The 17,191-nt window shown below is 37.4% G+C and overlaps 2 protein-coding genes across 4 annotated transcripts in view; one reads left to right on the top strand and one right to left on the bottom strand.

Moving 5' to 3' along the window:
- Positions 1-1,775: 1,775 nt before the first annotated feature.
- Positions 1,776-13,257, bottom strand: ttc14 (tetratricopeptide repeat domain 14). Of its 2 annotated transcripts, none has more exons than XM_015047608.1 (12): positions 12,704-13,257; positions 11,446-11,573; positions 10,520-10,719; positions 9,844-9,928; positions 8,709-8,838; positions 7,893-8,048; positions 7,595-7,666; positions 6,089-6,208; positions 5,248-5,370; positions 3,967-4,084; positions 2,900-3,006; positions 1,776-2,799 (listed from the first exon to the last, which is right to left on the bottom strand). In XM_015047608.1, the coding sequence occupies exons 1-12, from the start codon at positions 12,838-12,840 to the stop codon at positions 1,983-1,985; spliced, it is 2,193 nt and encodes a 730-aa protein (XP_014903094.1). In that variant the 5' UTR covers positions 12,841-13,257; the 3' UTR covers positions 1,776-1,982. The 2 variants fall into 2 exon arrangements, with proteins under 2 accessions (XP_014903094.1, XP_014903096.1); XM_015047610.1 differs by having other exon boundaries at positions 11,446-11,570.
- A 1,482-nt stretch (positions 13,258-14,739) lies between these two features.
- The window catches only part of LOC106956633 (integumentary mucin A.1-like), an 8,731-nt gene continuing 6,279 nt past the window's right edge, over positions 14,740-17,191 (top strand). Inside the window, exons 1-2 of one of the 2 annotated variants that reach the window (XM_015047593.1) lie at positions 14,740-14,836; positions 16,908-17,172. In XM_015047593.1, coding sequence (XP_014903079.1) covers positions 14,773-14,836; positions 16,908-17,172 — 329 coding nt within the window. In that variant the 5' untranslated portion in view covers positions 14,740-14,772. Of the gene's footprint in view, positions 14,837-16,907 lie in introns of both variants that reach the window. The other variant, XM_015047592.1, reaches the window with a different exon arrangement.

Here is a 17,191-nt window from a genome sequence, read left to right as displayed (position 1 = left end):
CGCGTTTCACTCGGGCAGGTTTCTGTGTGACTGAACTTCAAACAGCTGAATATTTGACCAGTTTCCCGCAATGTTGCTTCAACATGAAAACATGTCGTGTTGCTCTGCACAGAGGAGCTAAAACTGCTGCAGAACTGTGTAAATTACGGTAATCTTTATAATTTATTAACTAACATAAGGGTTGTATTTGATTGAAAGTTTTTAAGTAGATATGCATCTTAATAAACATGAATATTTGTCCAAAAATGTTTTTATTACAGTAATTTCAATCTAAAGGGGATTAATATTTAGATTTATTGGGTATGGGTATCTTACAGATAACAAACACCCAAATTCAGTTGCTAAAAAAACAAAAAATATTTTTAAACCTTAAATTTAATGACCTACAAAGGTAAGAAAAAATTGTTGACTTAGCTGCTTTTCCATCAGCCTTAAAATTTCCAAGATAAATTTGATTAATGGAAACCACTCAAAAAGCTTTGGTACCATGATGAGGTAGTTTTTTGTAATTTATTTAAATCTGCAATGGAAACACTTTTCGAGTCACAGGAGTCACGTGATCAACAACCGGATGTTGCCACTGGTGCAAACAGGAAGTGGTAGGAAGATGGCGGCTCTGTTTTTTTAATGACTTATTGTGTGAATAAACTTATTTAGGTTTGATTCTAACTGCATTTCTTTTTAAAAAATAGCAACAGGAATAACAGCAGCCCTCCAGACTCACGATTGTATTATATAAGTTTAATAGTTATAATTCTTATTAAACAGATATGGTATCATTTCTTTGCATATCTGAAGAGAATAGGTGAAAATATATTTACTTTCTAAAACTGGTTTAAGGAAAATAAAATATAAAATTCAGACTGGTGGTAAGGTTTAACATCATGAAGCAGGAATAAGCAAACTGTTAATGTTCCACAGGTTAAATGCTTTTATTGGTTTGGATCAGATGATTTTATGACTCTGATCACAGCGGAAACGTCTGCATCATGTTAAGGCAAAAACAGAAAGAATGAAAGCATAACCGTCTGCTAGAGGAAGCCGCAGCATGGCACAGCAGAACAAAAGGCAACGTGTTTCATTAAAAAACAAACAGTAAAATAAAACATTTCATTTGTCAAAATGATCAACGGTTCTCCTGTAAACAGGGAAATCACAGAGATGGGTCAGAACGGGAGAACGTCCAGGTCACGAGTCGTAAACAGAAACATTTCGACGAAAAGACTGGATTTGATCAGAACAGGTAAGAAGAGTCAGCGAAAACTATTCATTTATTCAACACAGTAACAAGATCAACAAGCAGGAGGTTTGGCCCTGGAGGATTTCATGAAGATTAAACTCAACAAATATCATTTTATCTTTCGTTTAGTTTCTTCTGCATGACGGCCATTTGGGGCCGTTGTGTATTTATGCAAAAAGGAGAAAATTTCCGCCAAAAAATAATCTGGGATTAAGCTCAGAAGTTTTCAAGAATAAAACTAATTTCTGAGCTCAAAGTTCAAAATTTGCAATGAAAACTCAGACATTTTGAGATGAATCTCAGAAATGTTCTAAAAACAAAAGTGAATGAGATAAAAAGTCAAATTTGAGGAGAAAAAAAAAAACAGAAATTTTTTAATGAATCCCAGAAATTTTCTGAAAAACATAAAATAGAAATGTATTACTTAAAAAGATGAAAATGTTTCACTTTTGAAACAGAAAACTCCCAAAAGTGAAAAATGTCAGCGTAATTTCCATGTTTCTTCTAGAAAATATGTGAAATTACTCAAATTTTCTTTTTTTTGATGCAGATTCTTACCTGCTGAAGCTCAGAAATTTCTCATTTATTCTAGTAAATTTCTGAAATTAACCACTAAATTTGGATATTAATTTTTCTTCCTCATAAATGTCCATATTTATTGGGAGAAATTTGCTCCTTTTTCATGCATATATATCTACCATGGCCCTGATTGGCCGTCGTGGTTCTGGGTTTGGCGGCAGACTCATTTTTTTGCTTTGCCCCCCTTCTCTTTCTCGAACTGAGCGATCTGGTTGAAGATGTCCAGCAGGCTGGACGGCAGGTTCTTCTTGCTCCTGCCGTCTCCCTGGCCGTTCTGATCTCCACAACTCTCTGGTTTTTTACTCTGTTCTGGATCCGACGGTCTCCCTCTCTCCGTCTCCTCGTACCTACCGCCATCACAGGAGCTCCTGGTGGACGAGTCGTTTCTAATCCTGTTCCTTCCGGAATATTCCGGTTTCCGGGAATACTCCAGCTCAGCTGAAGAGCTGGACAGTTTCTTGGCGTGGTTCTCCTCCACGCTGCTTCTTTCTCTCCTTCCTGCTCTGCTCTCCTCCCTCCATCTTTCCCTGCTCTCGGTCCTGCTGTCTCTGGTTTTCCGTTTATTCGCCCCGCTCTCCGCTCTGTCCCTCCTCTTGCCCTGTCTGTGGGAAGAATCCGACTCTTCCTCCTCTGAAGCTGCTGCCAGAGAATACAGCCGGCTGGTTTTCCCGTCGCCCCCCACCCCGTCCTCCTCCGCCCCTCCAAACACCAAGCTGCCCTTTTGGTTGAGAAAAGTGGCGGAGGTGTTGGGAGGCGCGGGAAACCACTCCAACTCCTCCTCCTCTTCCTCCTCCTTCTCCATCCTGCCTTTCCCGCTCTTACCCTCCTCACTCTTCCTCCGGCGGTGCTTGCTTCTTCCTCGCCTGGACTTTTTCCGCTTTTTCTTTTTCTTCTTAGACCTCCTGCGGGACGAGGAAGAAGAACTGCTGCTGGAGGAGGATGAAGAGGAGGAAGAGGATCGCTTACGTTTCTTCTTTGCCCTAAAAACGAGAGACATCCGCTAAAAATCCTCCAGCTGGAAAAGCATTTTTGTTTGAAGAAGATTAACTCGTCTCAGGCTCTCGGCGAGGTTCAACCTACCTTTTCTCCTCTTTTAAGATCTTACGTAATTTCTCAGCGCTGGTCTGGCTGCTCGTCGCTTTGACTTCCTCCTTAGCAAGCGCTTCTTCTCGCAAGCGAATCGATTTCTTTACAGACAAGTAGCATGCAGGCAAAAAGCCCCGAGCGGCAGATCAAAACATTCACAGCGTTCAGAAAGGCCCAAATCACATCCATCCATCCAGTCGCAGGATTATGTTTAAAGTTTAAAATGAACAAACAACAGTGTTGCAGAATGATGGAGAAATGAACAGAGTCACATATTTACCATAAATGTTGGCGGCCGCAGACGGAGGTGCGGGCGATTCAGACGGCGTTTGTTTTCGGTTGAAATAAAACGTTACCGTGTTTGGCAGCATGTTTACGCGCCGCGCACCGGTTCCCACGGGACGAAGAGTCGTTGGCACAGAGCAGTTTATGCGTTTCCAGCCCCCCACAAGGCAGGCGGCGGAGAGTCGGGCAGTCAGGAGGTCAGAGGTCAGAGTACAAGGTGGAGCAGAAACACAAACATACCAAACACCTCATCAGTATTACAAACCAGACGCCCAGAGACCCGATTAAACAGAAACTGTGTACAGAAAAATAAACAGCTTAACGATTCATTTTCACAATAAATTAAACTACGGATGAATTAACATCACAATACAAACAGCAAACCAACAGTTTCTCCTATCAGCTGATCCGTAATAACAGACTTTTCTTTATTTTATTTTTTATTGTGAAACAACAAAGGAATTTCTTTTCTATTCTATTTTTTTTACTTTATTTATAGAACAGATTTTCTTTAATATGAAAACCCCAAACATGAGGAACAATAGAACGAGTTTACTAAAAAATGTCAAGTTGAAAAGCTCATTTTGTTGAATCTCTACGAAATACAAAAGACCCTAAACTTATGAAAAGTTTGAATAATTATTTGCTTTCATAAGAAAAATATAACTATTTAGTAAAGTTCTGCTTTTTAAAACACATTAAAGGTGCTCAGATTTGCAGCTGCTGCTGTATTTTGACTTGTGGAGGCATCCTGTGCAGGTGTTCTGCCCGCTCACCTGGATGGTGTCATTGATGTTGCGCAGCGCCTCTTTGGCCTCAGGGTTGGAGTCATCGAGAGACAGCGCTCTGCGGTACAGGCCCTCCGCCGTCACCAGTTTCTCCTGCTCCTCCAGTCTGTCAGACACAGAGCCCTCATTGTGATTCTGAAGCCTTCACGGCCCAGTTACAGCTGCCTGCACTGCAGTGACCTTTAACCTTTATGGGAAACTGGAACAAGAATTCAGTCTTCAAGTTTCACTTTCGGAATTAACATAAACATCAGATGAGTTTTATTCCCAGATACACAGATTACAAAGGATGTCACAAAACAAATCTGGTGGTTTTTTAAAAATATTTTAATGGATTTTCATAATTTAACAACTAAATTCTGCAGATCTAATCAATTAGTGCTCATAACCTGCTGTGATTGGACCGGCCCAGCAGGTTTCATGTTACTTCTGAATACAAACAGGATTTTCTGCATCAGTGAAACTTGTTACATAAAATTTATATTCTGCAAAACTTGCTAAAATAATCAGGATTGTGTTTCTAAGCTTTGCTAATATTAAAGAACTTCATGCACTTGATTTTTTTTTTATTTCTGATGTTACGCTAAAACTTTCTGATTTATTTTTTTGTTTGAGTTTTTCTACAATGACGTTAATACGCCGCAGGTTTTATGTGTTTGCTGAATTAAAAGAAAAACGTCTAGTTTTCAGTTTCTTTTGGGCTCAGTTAAATACATTTATTTTCAGTAATAAGAACAGGATTTGGGTCACTTTGTTTCAAAATGTTTGCTGTATTTGACCATGTTTCAGACAAAATAACAGCTGATTTGGCTGCAGCAAAGTCAGAATTTCAGTAAAAGTCTCTGGTCTTGGTTTTACTTTTTGTTAAAAATTGGTTATAAAAACACAAACCTTTGTGTTGTTCTTCACATTTGTCTGTGTGAGAAAATGATGTTGGTAACAATCTAAGTCTCCACCTGCATCTACAGGCCAAATTTGTATAATTTCTGAACTGCTGAACAAACAGCAGCAGGATGAAAAATCACAGATTTTCTGTTCAAAACTGCAGATGAAGATCAGGAGCGTTGAATGTTTTAAAGCCTCGTTAGTCTTAATTAACCAGCCTCAACCATCAGAGTCAGGCTTCTAATTCTTAAAACCTTATTTTAAGAGAAACAGATTTTAACCACTTTACCTTTTTTATCATATTCAGAAATAAGTACCAAAGAAAAACTTGGAATGGGGAAACCCTGTAATTTATTTATTTGAAAAGCAAAAGGCAGTGCTCACTGTTTTCCTCGCTCCACCAGAGTCTGGCAGAGATACTTCTTAGCATTGCGGTGATCCGGACAGTTTTCCAGAGCCAGCTCGAAGTCCGAGATGGCCTTCACCATGCTGCCTTTGTTAGCATATCTGGGGAGAAAAACAAAAGAAAATGTCTGAGATTTTAGTCAAACGGCTCCAACTTGATCTTTGCAGTACGAAGATCAATCAATCAATCAATCAATCAATCAAGTTACTTAATTCATTTTATAACATGAAAACAAAGAAACATCACACAGTCACCAATTTGAAACCAGTAACTAACATCACATTTTGTCAAGCACCATCGTTAAAATCATCGATACACATCAAATATGTTGGTCAATGTTTCATTATTATGGTTCAAAATTAATCAGGTGTGTTTTTAGACTTGATTTAAAGGAACTCAGTGTTTCGGCTGTTTTGCAGTTTTCTGGAAGTTTATTCCAGATTTGTGGTGTGTAGAAGCTGAATGCTGTTTGGTTCTGGTTTCTCTAGAAACTGACGCATCAGTCGTTTAATCCTGGAAATGTTCTTCAGGTGATAAAAGGCCGACTTTGTAACTGTGTTTATGTGTTTCTGAAGGTTCAGATCTGAGTCCATTACTACACCCAGACCAATAAAAGGCAGCGAGTCAAAGACGCCTCACACTGTGTACTCAACAGGAAGGGGTGTAGGACTGAAAGTATTCTTCCTCATACTTCATATCGGCATGAGGAACAAATCAAAGAACAAATGCGAATAGCTGCTTTTTATCTATAAATCTGAGGGACAATTGAATCTGCACAAGATAAGCAAACAGACGCGTTAAACCAGGAAGTAAACCCACAGAGCTCCTCGCGCCACCAGCGCTTCCACGTTGTCGGTGTCGATTTCCAGAGCTTTGTTGTATTCATTCATGGCCTCCACGTGGCGGCCATGTTTGAAGTGGTCCACACCTGCGCGAACGCTGCAGAGAACAGGTTGGTATCGAGGTAAATCAACAAACGACCACAGATGAGAATGTATCTGTATTAGCTGCACAGGGTGCACCAAATTTTTTTTGTCTGAAATGTCACTAAGTATAGCAAGAAAGTCGCTGAATTAACTGAAAACATGCAGACATGACCTAGTGGGGCTGTCTGTCAGTCAAACCTGTCTAACAGGAGAGGGCAGTGACAAAATCCCATTTTCACATCCTACTCTGGTTGTCCAAACTTTTTGCCATGTGGGACAAAATTTTAAACACAAAACAGGACAAAAACCAACCTAAAATCAAGAAAATAAATAGATATTTATTGTAGATTTTTACGACGGTGTTTAAGGGCCGTTGTAACATAGAAAAAAGGACTAAATTTCTGCCAAAATTTCTGAAATTTTGTGATTCTTTTTAAATTTTTCTAGAAAAAAATTCTAAAGAAAAATTTTCTCATTTGAAATTTAGAAATTTCCAACTTTGGTGGAAAATTTCTATCAATTTTCTATCAAATTTTATTGTTTTCTCTAGAAAATTTCTGAGGTTACACTCAAATAGTTTTTTGCAGACATTTAATACTTACTACTTTCATTTTGATATTTGTTGAGATAAAATAAAGACGTCAACCTTTCAGTTTCTTTTGGGCTCGGTTAAATACATTTATTTTCAGCAATAACAGGATTTGGGTCACTTTGTTTCAAAATGTTTGCTAATTTTAGCCAATTTTAAAAAAAGAATAGAAGCTGATTTGGCTTTTCAGTAAAAGTCTCTGGATAAACTTAGTTTTAGCTTTTGTTAAAAGTTGGTTATAAAAAATCGAACCTTTGTGTTCTTTACATTTTTCTGTGTAAGAAAATCATGTTTGTAATTTTTAATTGTCCTGCTGCAGCTATTGGTCAAGTTTGTATCATTTTTGAATTGTAGTTTGGGGCACAAAGTCAGTCCAAGGCCACAAACAGCCCCGGGCCGCACTTTGGACATCTCTGCCCTAAATCTTAATATTTTTTTTAAGATTGGTGCTTTAATTTCTTTCCACTGTTGGTTCCATGACAGCAGAAATAAATATGACAATTTGTGGGTTTTTCTCATCACTTCCATGTTTCTGACATTCATTCTGTAAATAAAATGAAGCTCAGCCGAGCTTAAAACGCCGCGTTTGGGTTTCTGTTTCTGAATCATTCGATGAAAACAAATTTTATTTTATTTAACAAAAATGGCTGATTTCTAGACCATTGCTGAGGTAGATAAAATTGATGGATAAAATCGGTTTCACATATCAGTCGATCACTGATATCACAAATTAAGGAACTCGATAAACGGGCTGGTGGGTAAATCGGTGCACCCCTGATATTGACTATAAAGTTAGCAGAGTAGCGTTACCACTTCAGGGCCCAGGATGCAGACTGCTTCTTTCTGATTGCAGAAGCAAAATCCTCCTCCTGGAAAAGTTTACTGTGAAGAAAAAAAACAAAACCAGAAACTTTGTAAAGTTTATCTGAGGTTGTGAGTCTGCAGGCCACAGTAATGAGAGAAAAGCTGTTTGACTCGTTTGTTGCTTCTTTACTTTTGGATCCATGTGAGTATCAGGAAACAGAAGAACAAAGAATCAGAACGAGACGCGTTTCACTCCACACCTTCATTTTAAAGCCAAACATGAAGCAGTTTTCACGCAGCTCACCACTGTAACCCTCTCATCATCGACGGCGGGTTGGTGTCGCTGATTCCCACCTTCTGAAGCAGATACTCCACCACAGACGGGTTTTCGTAGCCGTGGCACCTGGTCAGGATTCGTTCGTACGTCTCGCTGGAGTCGACGGCGGCGCGAACGCTACGACTGAGCAGCAAACACAAACAGGCCGGTCACTGTAGCAAAGCCTGCTGGGAGATAACTAGTCCCACACGTTACTGGAATAAACGATAATATTGTTTGGAGAATATTTTCAAGTAGTATGAAACATCATCAAAAGCCAATAAACTTTAAATTATAATGAACATTTAATAAAAAAATTGGAAGACATTTTGAATATTCAAAATAAATAATAGAAACAACTAAATAAAATAAATAATGAACAAAATTATTCTTCAAAGAAATGTCTAGCTGAGGCCAAAGCAGCAGACTGAAAACTTAAGCAGTTTCTGGCAGAAAGTGAGAAAAAAGAAAAACAGATAAATCAAGCAAATGAAAATTATTGAGCTTGTTTTAATTTATCATGCAATTAATTGATTTACTGCTTATTTCAACAAGTTTTAACACAAATAAGGAACCTTAATGAGAACTGGATGATTATTCAAGTTGTAGGATTTTATCACTCAGCATTTTGAGCTAAACTTTCACATCAGATAATCTGCTTTAGACAAAAATATCACCACTCCTAACACTTAAACTTCCACAGGCAACAAAGGAATCCATCAGTGTTTCATTACTGAGCAGCATGGCTGACTGGATTATTAGCTGCCAAGGTACTTGTAGCTAAACCTGATGGTGAGTTTTTACCTGTAGTGTATGGGCAGATCTTCTCTGGTTATGACTCCCAGCTTGATGTGAAGCAGGTTAGGAGAAAGCGAGGCCTGGTGGAGGGACACTGTGATCTTCTCCTGGAACCGATCGATGTCTTTCACTCCGGCTGCAGAGCAAAATAAACAAACTGCTTCAGGAAAGATTCTTTTCACCATCAAATAAGATGAAAAACATCAGCAAAATATCAGCAGGGATGCACCGATCTGAAAATATCGGCCAGTATTGATATTATTTGTAGGGATGCACAACATCGGTATTTGTCACTTTTAGATTCTGGTATTTTCTGCCATTTTTATAATAGTCTTGTTATTTTTACAGAACATAATTTTATTTTTTGTTTTATCATTTATCTGCATGTGATGTTGTGTTTGTTGTGAAACACTTTGGTCAGCTGAGGCTGTTGAAAATCCACTACATAAATAAACTTTGACTTTAATTTTTTAACCTATTGGTGTCGGCCCAATAAATAAAAATGGGGAAAAAAAACAACCAATATTTACTTATTTTTAACTTGTTGTTCTCCAAAGGTGTCAAAACGGTAGTGAAATGCATGGAATATCGATAAATATCGGTTATCAGCCTTAACATTGGACATCGATAAGATGGAAAACATCTTATCGGCCCAACTCTTCTTATCGGTGCATCCTTAATTATTTGTAAACCACATTTAAGCAACAAGGCAGTTCAAAGTGATTTATGTAACAAAAAAAAAACCAATAGTGAAAAAAGTGAAAAGCATTATACTCGTCCAAATGCAATCATTAAGCAACTACACATCAAATATGTTAATAAATATTCCACTTCCTACTAATCAAAGAAAACTTTAAGTAAAAGGTTTTAAGTCTTAATTTATGGCTGTTTTCTGGAAGTTTGATCCAGATGTATAGTGCATAGAAGCTGAATGCTCTTCTCCATGTCCGGTTCTGGTTCCTGCTGACAGTCATCAGTCTGTGCTGATCAGACCAACTTTACAGTATTAAAGTAGCCTTAGCATTACGTCTGAAGGTGCTTCTACTTAGTGGCTTACAGACTGCAGCCTGAACTCTTCTACTGGATGAACCTTATATTGTTTCTGTGTTTATATTTTATGCTGCCGTTTCGTTCAACACACCTTTAATCAAGTCTCCGATCTGATAGTAGGACAGAGGATCATCATGGCTGCTGGTGGAGGGAATTTCCTTGACATGGCAGAGAGCCTGAGAGCACAAGCAACAGAAAATAGACAAAACAATAACTGGACATCATAAACATGGCTGAGCATCATGTATTTATTTTAAATAGTGTTTTTAATACACCAGTAACAGTGAAATGTGCATTCCAACTTCCAGTTAAAATAGTCTAGTTGTTCGGTTTCCTCGTAAAGCAGCTTCGCTTCATGCGATTCCTCTATGAAGGCTGTTTTATAGAGAATATTGTAAAAACATTGGAATTAAAACTAAAGGCTAAATTAATGTTGTGATTCTAGAGGTTCACATTGAGCCTGCAGTGAGCGCATGCATCTGTGTGAACAAAGAATAATGTATGTTATATTTGTGCGCTGCAGTCCGGTTACGTTACATTGTGACATTCATGGAACAACAGTCATCTGACTTTCTGAACTGCTTGACTTCACAAACTGCACATGACAGAAACAGGATCTTTGGCAACAAATACATTCCTCTTGTGGGCTGGAATAAAGTATCATTCATACCTGCTGGCAGCCATTCAACAATTCAAGAGCTGCTGCACACATGAAAGCCGGGAAACTGACAAATCAGGATTTCCATAAGTTTACTGTGCTGACTCACAGAAAGTTCCAGGTCCTCTATGTCTCTCTTCAGGCCTCCTGCCATGCACAGTAGCGTGAGAAAGAAGCCGTATTCCCGAATGTTGTTGATGCGTCCCACCACGATGTCTCCTCTCTCCAAGTCCCTGTACATCATGGATCTTCTCTCCTCATACGGCAGCTCCATGAATAACTCCACGGGCGGCATGATGGCATAAGGCTCTGCAGCAGAACACACACATTTACAGAATTGCTAAATGAACTCATAAACTAAGCTTTGCTTTCTATTTGTTTCATATTCATTCATTTTGTTCTGAATCTTGGTTTGTAATCTTTTTGTAGATAAAACTCAATAATAAAGTTCATTATTCACGTCTGGTTTTCTAACCGTAAAACCAGACACAGATTTAAAAAGAAGCAGGTTTAGTTTGGTGAGGTTTGGTTTCAAAATAACTAAAACTTACCAAGTAATTTTGGTCTAGTTTCTAGTGTAATCTTCAAATAAGGCAAAACTAATTCAAAAGTAACTTTTCAGCAAGAAATGTAGCCTTGTTTTAAGTAAATAATTCCTTAATTTTGATTAAAAAGTTATATTTCCACTGGCAGAGCATTTCATTTTTAACATTTTCCCATAACTGAATTCATCTGCCAATGGAACTAAAACTTTTCATCAACATTAGCATAAAAACAAAGTTTTGCACACATCCGCATTGGAAATGCAGCAACAGTCTGCAGTCAGAGGCCTCTTCAGACTGACTGCAAGACTGACTGCTACTGCAGATCCTTCCTGCCCACAACATGAGAAACCACTACGACTCCTTGAAGATGCTTAGATGATCTGAGTTACAACATTTAATTTTTCTTTGGACTAAGTATTATTGAACTGAATTTCTAAAACCTGGTCTGCGCTTTAAAAGAAGCTTCTAATTTGAGTGGATCTACACACACCTCCGTCCTCCTCCTCTTCGTCGTCCTGCGGTGGCGGGTTGGCGGTCTTCCACGCCGGGCAGAAGAGGATGTCAGCCTTCCTGGCGATGAACTGCTCCACCAGTGGACTGGCATGTTCATCACCTCTGCTTCACACACAACAATTAAACATCTAATTAGCAGCTTTCCCATAAAACCCAGTAAGTTGAGTTTGGCACACAGAACAGTTTGAAAACTTTACTATGCTGCTCTGTATAATGACAGAGATAAAGTTAAGAATGAAGAATGAGAGAAAGTTAAAAAAAATCTCATTTAACAAAAAAAAAAAGCTTTTCAAATGCAAAACTTTATATTAATATCTCATGTCAGGCAGCTGCATTGATGTTTGCAGGAAGGCATAGATTGACACTGCGACCTTGTGACCCTGCATTGGCAAAGACACAAACCATGAAACCAGAACATGCAAACTAACTTTGTAGCTCCTAACAGGAAATAAATGAAATAAACATGTAGTTGGGATGTATTAAGCACGTTTGTTCAATATTTAAGATTATCAAACACTTTTAAATGAACTAAGTGTAAATTGTTCTGTTTCACAGCCTCATTTCCATATTATTTCACAAACAATTAGTATTTTATTGTTTGTAATGGAAAAATAGATATTTGGATCCATCCAAGACCACTGTGGGTGGGTAGTTTATCACATTGTTTATCATTTATAGTGAAAAGTTAAAGAATTTTGATTTATCTGAAAAACAAAACTGACAGTATTATGGAAAAAAGTTATTTTGACTCACTTTTTGCTCCATGAGAACATCAATAAATTTGACAGTATGATTAAATGCATTTACTGTGCGGAGGTTAGTGATACAAATCAAGCTTTCTTAAGTAAGTAGTGTTCTGAAGAAACCTATTTCAAATGGGAATGTTTTTATAATAAATGTATTTGAGTTTGTGATGAATGACTGCTGTGCAATGCAATCACAGCCACAGTTACCTAAAAAAGAACTGAGTTTTTGAGTTATTCTGATATCATGTTTATCGATATCAGAATACTATAACAAAATATCGCGATAAAATTCTAACTCCTTATCGCCCACCGCTAGCAACATGTTTTTAAAAATGGTCCGAAGGCTTTGAAATAGCCGTTCCTGGAAAGACAATTAAGACTGTGAATCCCGTGAGGCATGTGACTAAAATGTGATAAATTACGTGCACGAATAATTTTAAATTCAGGTGTAAAGTCGAAGAAAAACAGGAGTCCGACATGCTGCCATACCTTCCGTCATACGTGGCTTTGCACAGGTCAGTCACCACCGCCTGGAAGTCTGGGTTTTCAGTTTGCTCACATTTCAGTTTGTTGAACAGCGTCTCTCCGTGATGGACCAGACACTGCCGCAACAAGTCCCTGTCCATCCTCTGTTCCTCTCACCACACGCCGTCACATTTTTCACAAAACAAACACTCCAGACGACGGTTATCACTAACCGTATGAGCTTAAAAACGTCTAAGAGAGGTAATCGTTCATAAACATAAGTAACATTAAGTCGAAAACAGACGGGATTGTTTGTAATTTAAGCTTTAGCGTTGTTTGGAGCAGTTGAGGCTAACAACCAAAAATGCTAATACACGCAATAAGCAGACAGTGTTATTTAAAACCCTTGAAACGACACACAATGCTTCCAAATATAGATAAAAATGTATATAATATTCATTTAACCCATACAATCCAGACCATTTGCTACATTTAGAAATAAAAGTAAGCTCAAATACTGTAAATTGAAACCGTAGCTGTTAGCTCCGGATCATCGCGCATGCTCACATTGTGTTACACTGAAATGAGCAGACAGAAACAAGTTGTGGCTAGGAACCATAGTGACGGTCAAATTTTGACTTCTTATCGTCATTTTTGAATCCCTCAAAGTGTTACTTTAACTTATGTGAGAATATTATGTGTTTTATAATTTTTTTGGCTAACAATTTTGTCAAGAGTGTTCTGCAATAAACCAGAATGTTTAGAATAGAATAGAATAGAATAGAATAGAATAGAATAGAATAGAATAGAATATACTTTATTGATCCCAAAGGGTAAATTGCTTATTTGTTGAAATCTACTCCACCTTTGGTAATAAATACAAAGTATACAGAAGTTCTAAACACTTCAGATGTATGTTTTTAAATATTTTTTTCTTAATTAAATTGTTAATTAATGTCATCTCCAATGCTGGAGATGCCATTTGTTGTATAATCTAATATGTAAAAAATATGTAAAATGCTAATAAAAACAACAGATTGCTCAAAACACCAATAGATCACATGCATATTTTGGTATTTTGTGTGATAGATAAGAAAAGAACTTAAAAGAACTGACATTAACAGCGTACATACAAAACCTGTTTGACAGCCTCACTACAGATTTCCTGTAAAAGCAAACAAAAAGTAATGGTACCGTCAAAGGGAAAAACTTTTGAAGGTTTCAACATCTGAGGGAATCAGATAATCAACAGCGTGATATTTAGAAAACTTGAATAAAAAAATAAATGACAGTGGCTATATGCAACCACACTTCTGTTCATCATAAAATGTTGGTTTTTATTATCTTTTAAAACAATTACCAGGTGAGTATTGATGTTTATTTATATGGGGCTGCCCTTTCACTAGTAAATATTTTTTCTAAACCTGTTATTAACTTTTAATAACATTTTCATGATCTTAATGAAATAAAACTTTTATGGCTGAACTTTTTTTTATAGTTATTTTATTTTACACCTAACCCTACATATATACTGTGGTTATTCAGCTGTTGAGGTTATGGAAACTAAAAGTAATGTATTGGGCTGACAATCAATTCATCTATTAGTATTTATAGACAAAGCAATACTTTGTCTATTGTTTTGTCTATAAACAAAATAGACAAAATAATACTCAGAATGTTTAGGTAGCTGAACACCACCGTTCTTTACTGTGCAGTAAAAGGTTATTCATTTCGGATTAAGTTGTTAATTTACAGATCTGATCTACTGAGTTGGTCAACGAATAATTCAAACAATAGAATATATCATTTAAAAAAGCATCAGTTTTGTTTTTTTTAGAAAAATATCCAGATTTACTGGAATAATTTCAGTTTATCCTGCATATTTTTTGGTGAATTTCTGTTTTTGGTTTATTTTGTCTTTATCTAAAATATAAACATCACTTAGCTGTGTTACTCATAATAATACAACACTCAGTAATGACATGTCGCTCCCTCTTTATTGCTGTGGGAGGAGCATTACACAACCTTAACCACATGCACCAACAGAGATTATCTGTCTGTGCAGAACAGTGTAAAGGACAACACTCTACACCATGGATCATAAAATCATCATCTTCTTATGTTTTCTTGGATACATTCATGTGTCTTCAGGACAGGGTAAATATTCACAATAAATTCTATAATTGTTCTTGATTTTTCTAAGTAAGGATCATGTGAGATATTATTATAAGAGAAGGTAATGTGACAAATAAATGCTATAAATGAAATGCTAGGAAATATGTTTAGTTGTGTCTGTATTCGAGGTTTCACTGCCAGGGCCGGCCACAGCCATTTAGACACCCTAAACACAAATTCTTTGTGGCCCCCTTTACACCTCACATTAGCAATCATTCTGAATTTCTGACCGTTTTTCCCATAATTAAATGGTGCGAAGTTACAGGTTTACAAAGAAATAAGATTTTAAGTGGGATTAAAATGAGGAAACAAAATACAATGAATGAAATGTAACAAGGCGGAGAGCAAAACAGAACTAGAACTCATCCTATATACAGTGTTATTTCAAATATGTTTAAATATTACTCAAAGACAACACAAGTAAACACAAAATTCAAATTGTAAAGTAGGTGTCTAGTGTTAAGCTAGAAAAAAATCCAAACCTGCGTGGCCCTGTGTGAAAAGTGATTTCCTCCAGACTCCAACTGGTTGGACCAGCTTTCATGCCAGCAACTTCCGTCAAGCGGGTGCGATGAGTAGTACAGTTTCTTTTCCAGACAAAATAAACAAAGGATATTATACCCAGTTTTAGTTATGAATGCTAAATATAGTTCGTTAGTTAGACGTTTCCCCCATTATTTACTATTTTTATTGATTTCAGTCAACAAAAATGGTTTCTCAATTTCAGTTTCTGTTATTTTGTTTTAGTTAATTATAGTAACCTTAGTCAGTCCACAGTTTTCCCAGAAGTCACTGGGATCATTAAGATGTGTTCTGGAAAACTGAGATGAGCACTGATGCTCTTTTTGTTCAGCAGTGGTTTTCAGCTTAGAGCTTTGTTATGGCGGAGGCAGAAACTCTGACCTTAGCTGACGTTGTGAGGTGTTTGGTGACCTCTTGGACCAATCGTTGGTCAGCCACTCCTGCAAAGGTTCACCACTGTGCCATGTTTCCTCCATGTGTGGCTTTAGAAATGGTTTGGCAACGCGGTACAAAACCAGATGATTGCTCTCAATTACTTTTTGCCCCTTTTATTCCTGATTTTTTTGGATCTTGTCAAAATGTCTAGCTTTTGAGAATCTAAAAGCTAGTGAAGTGAAGTCAGACCTCCTTGACTTCACTTCGTCAGGGAGGTCTTATTGTTGTTATACGTTTTAATTGAGAACAGGTGTGGCAGGAATCAGGTCTGGCTCTGGCTAGAGACGTTGAAATCAGGTGTTAAGTAACTTTTTTTAACTGGGCAATCACGTTTTCCCACAGGAACATTCATTTAAAAACAGAATTTTGTGTTTACTTGTGCTTCCTTTGACTTTTCTCCCTCACTGTGTATTATGTCAGTCAAACAAACAACACCTATGAATGCTGAATAGTCATCCCTTCTAAAACTAATAGTATTTGTTTGTTGAACTCACTCTTAAAATCTGACAATTATATGCATTTCTTTTTCATTCTTTCCTGAAAATGTCTCCCAGATTAAGGAATTCCTGTCCAGTAGCCCAGACCTCAGCTCTCAGTGAATACTGTGCACAGCTTTAGCCAAAGGGCGTTTATGTTTGCTCTAAATAAGTTTATATGTTGCTTTTGTACAATGTTGTGAACAAATTAGAATTGCAAAATGCATATGCAGTAAAAATGTGAAGCATCACATCCAATGTCTGGTACTAATTTAGCTCAGGTAGAGTAACTATTTCAAATGGCTGTGTAAATGGTGTATGTCTTGAGCATTTTCAGGCAGCGTCACCAAATCTTACTTTATTGCAGTATAAAACACTTCCAGAGAGAACTATAATGAAAACATGGCAGATTCATTTGACTAACTTGTACATAAACATGGTGTCAGGACTTTTCATGTTGATGACACTGACATGAATGCTTGGTATTTATGGAATGAGCTGTCCATTTTGAAGAAGTGACTCACATTTGCAGGTTATCAACCAGGTTTCATTTAACACATTATTTGCAGTGCCATTTAACACAATATATTTTTGCTAATACAATTAATCTACAATTGCAGGATCTACAACTATATTGCCAATGACAACAACTGCCCCAACATCGGCTTCCCAAAATACTACATTGCCAACAACAACTGCAGCCTCAACAACTACTGACCAAACTACAACTGTAGGTTCAATGACTCCAGCCACAACTACAACTGTGGCACCATCAACAGCTATAGACCCAACAACAACTCCAACAACACCATCAGCCCAAACGACATCAGATCCAGGGCTTCCAACTGCTGCCCCAACAACGACAACACCATCAGCCCAAACGACATCAGATCCAGGGCTTCCA

Source organism: Poecilia latipinna, unplaced genomic scaffold, assembly GCF_001443285.1.
Source record: "Poecilia latipinna isolate Pla-1442-1.1 unplaced genomic scaffold, P_latipinna-1.0 Scaffold836, whole genome shotgun sequence".
Classification (NCBI taxonomy): Eukaryota; Metazoa; Chordata; class Actinopteri; order Cyprinodontiformes; family Poeciliidae; genus Poecilia; species Poecilia latipinna.
Note: the sequence above shows the minus strand (reverse complement) of the source record. Positions and strands in the feature narration are given on the sequence as shown.

What these genes read in the sequence shown, in the direction of transcription:
- ttc14 (XM_015047608.1), bottom strand. Translation starts at nt 12,840, where the DNA reads ATGGACAGGGACTTGTTGCGGCAGTGTCTGGTCCATCACGGAGAGACG. An exon ending in CTGGTGGAGCGAGGAAAACA is followed by an intron (nt 4,085 to 5,247) that starts GTGAGCACTGCC and finishes TGTGTCTGACAG; the next exon opens with ACTGGAGGAGCAGGAGAAAC. An exon ending in ATCTTAAAAGAGGAGAAAAG is followed by an intron (nt 2,800 to 2,899) that starts GTAGGTTGAACC and finishes TCTCGTTTTTAG; the next exon opens with GGCAAAGAAGAAACGTAAGC.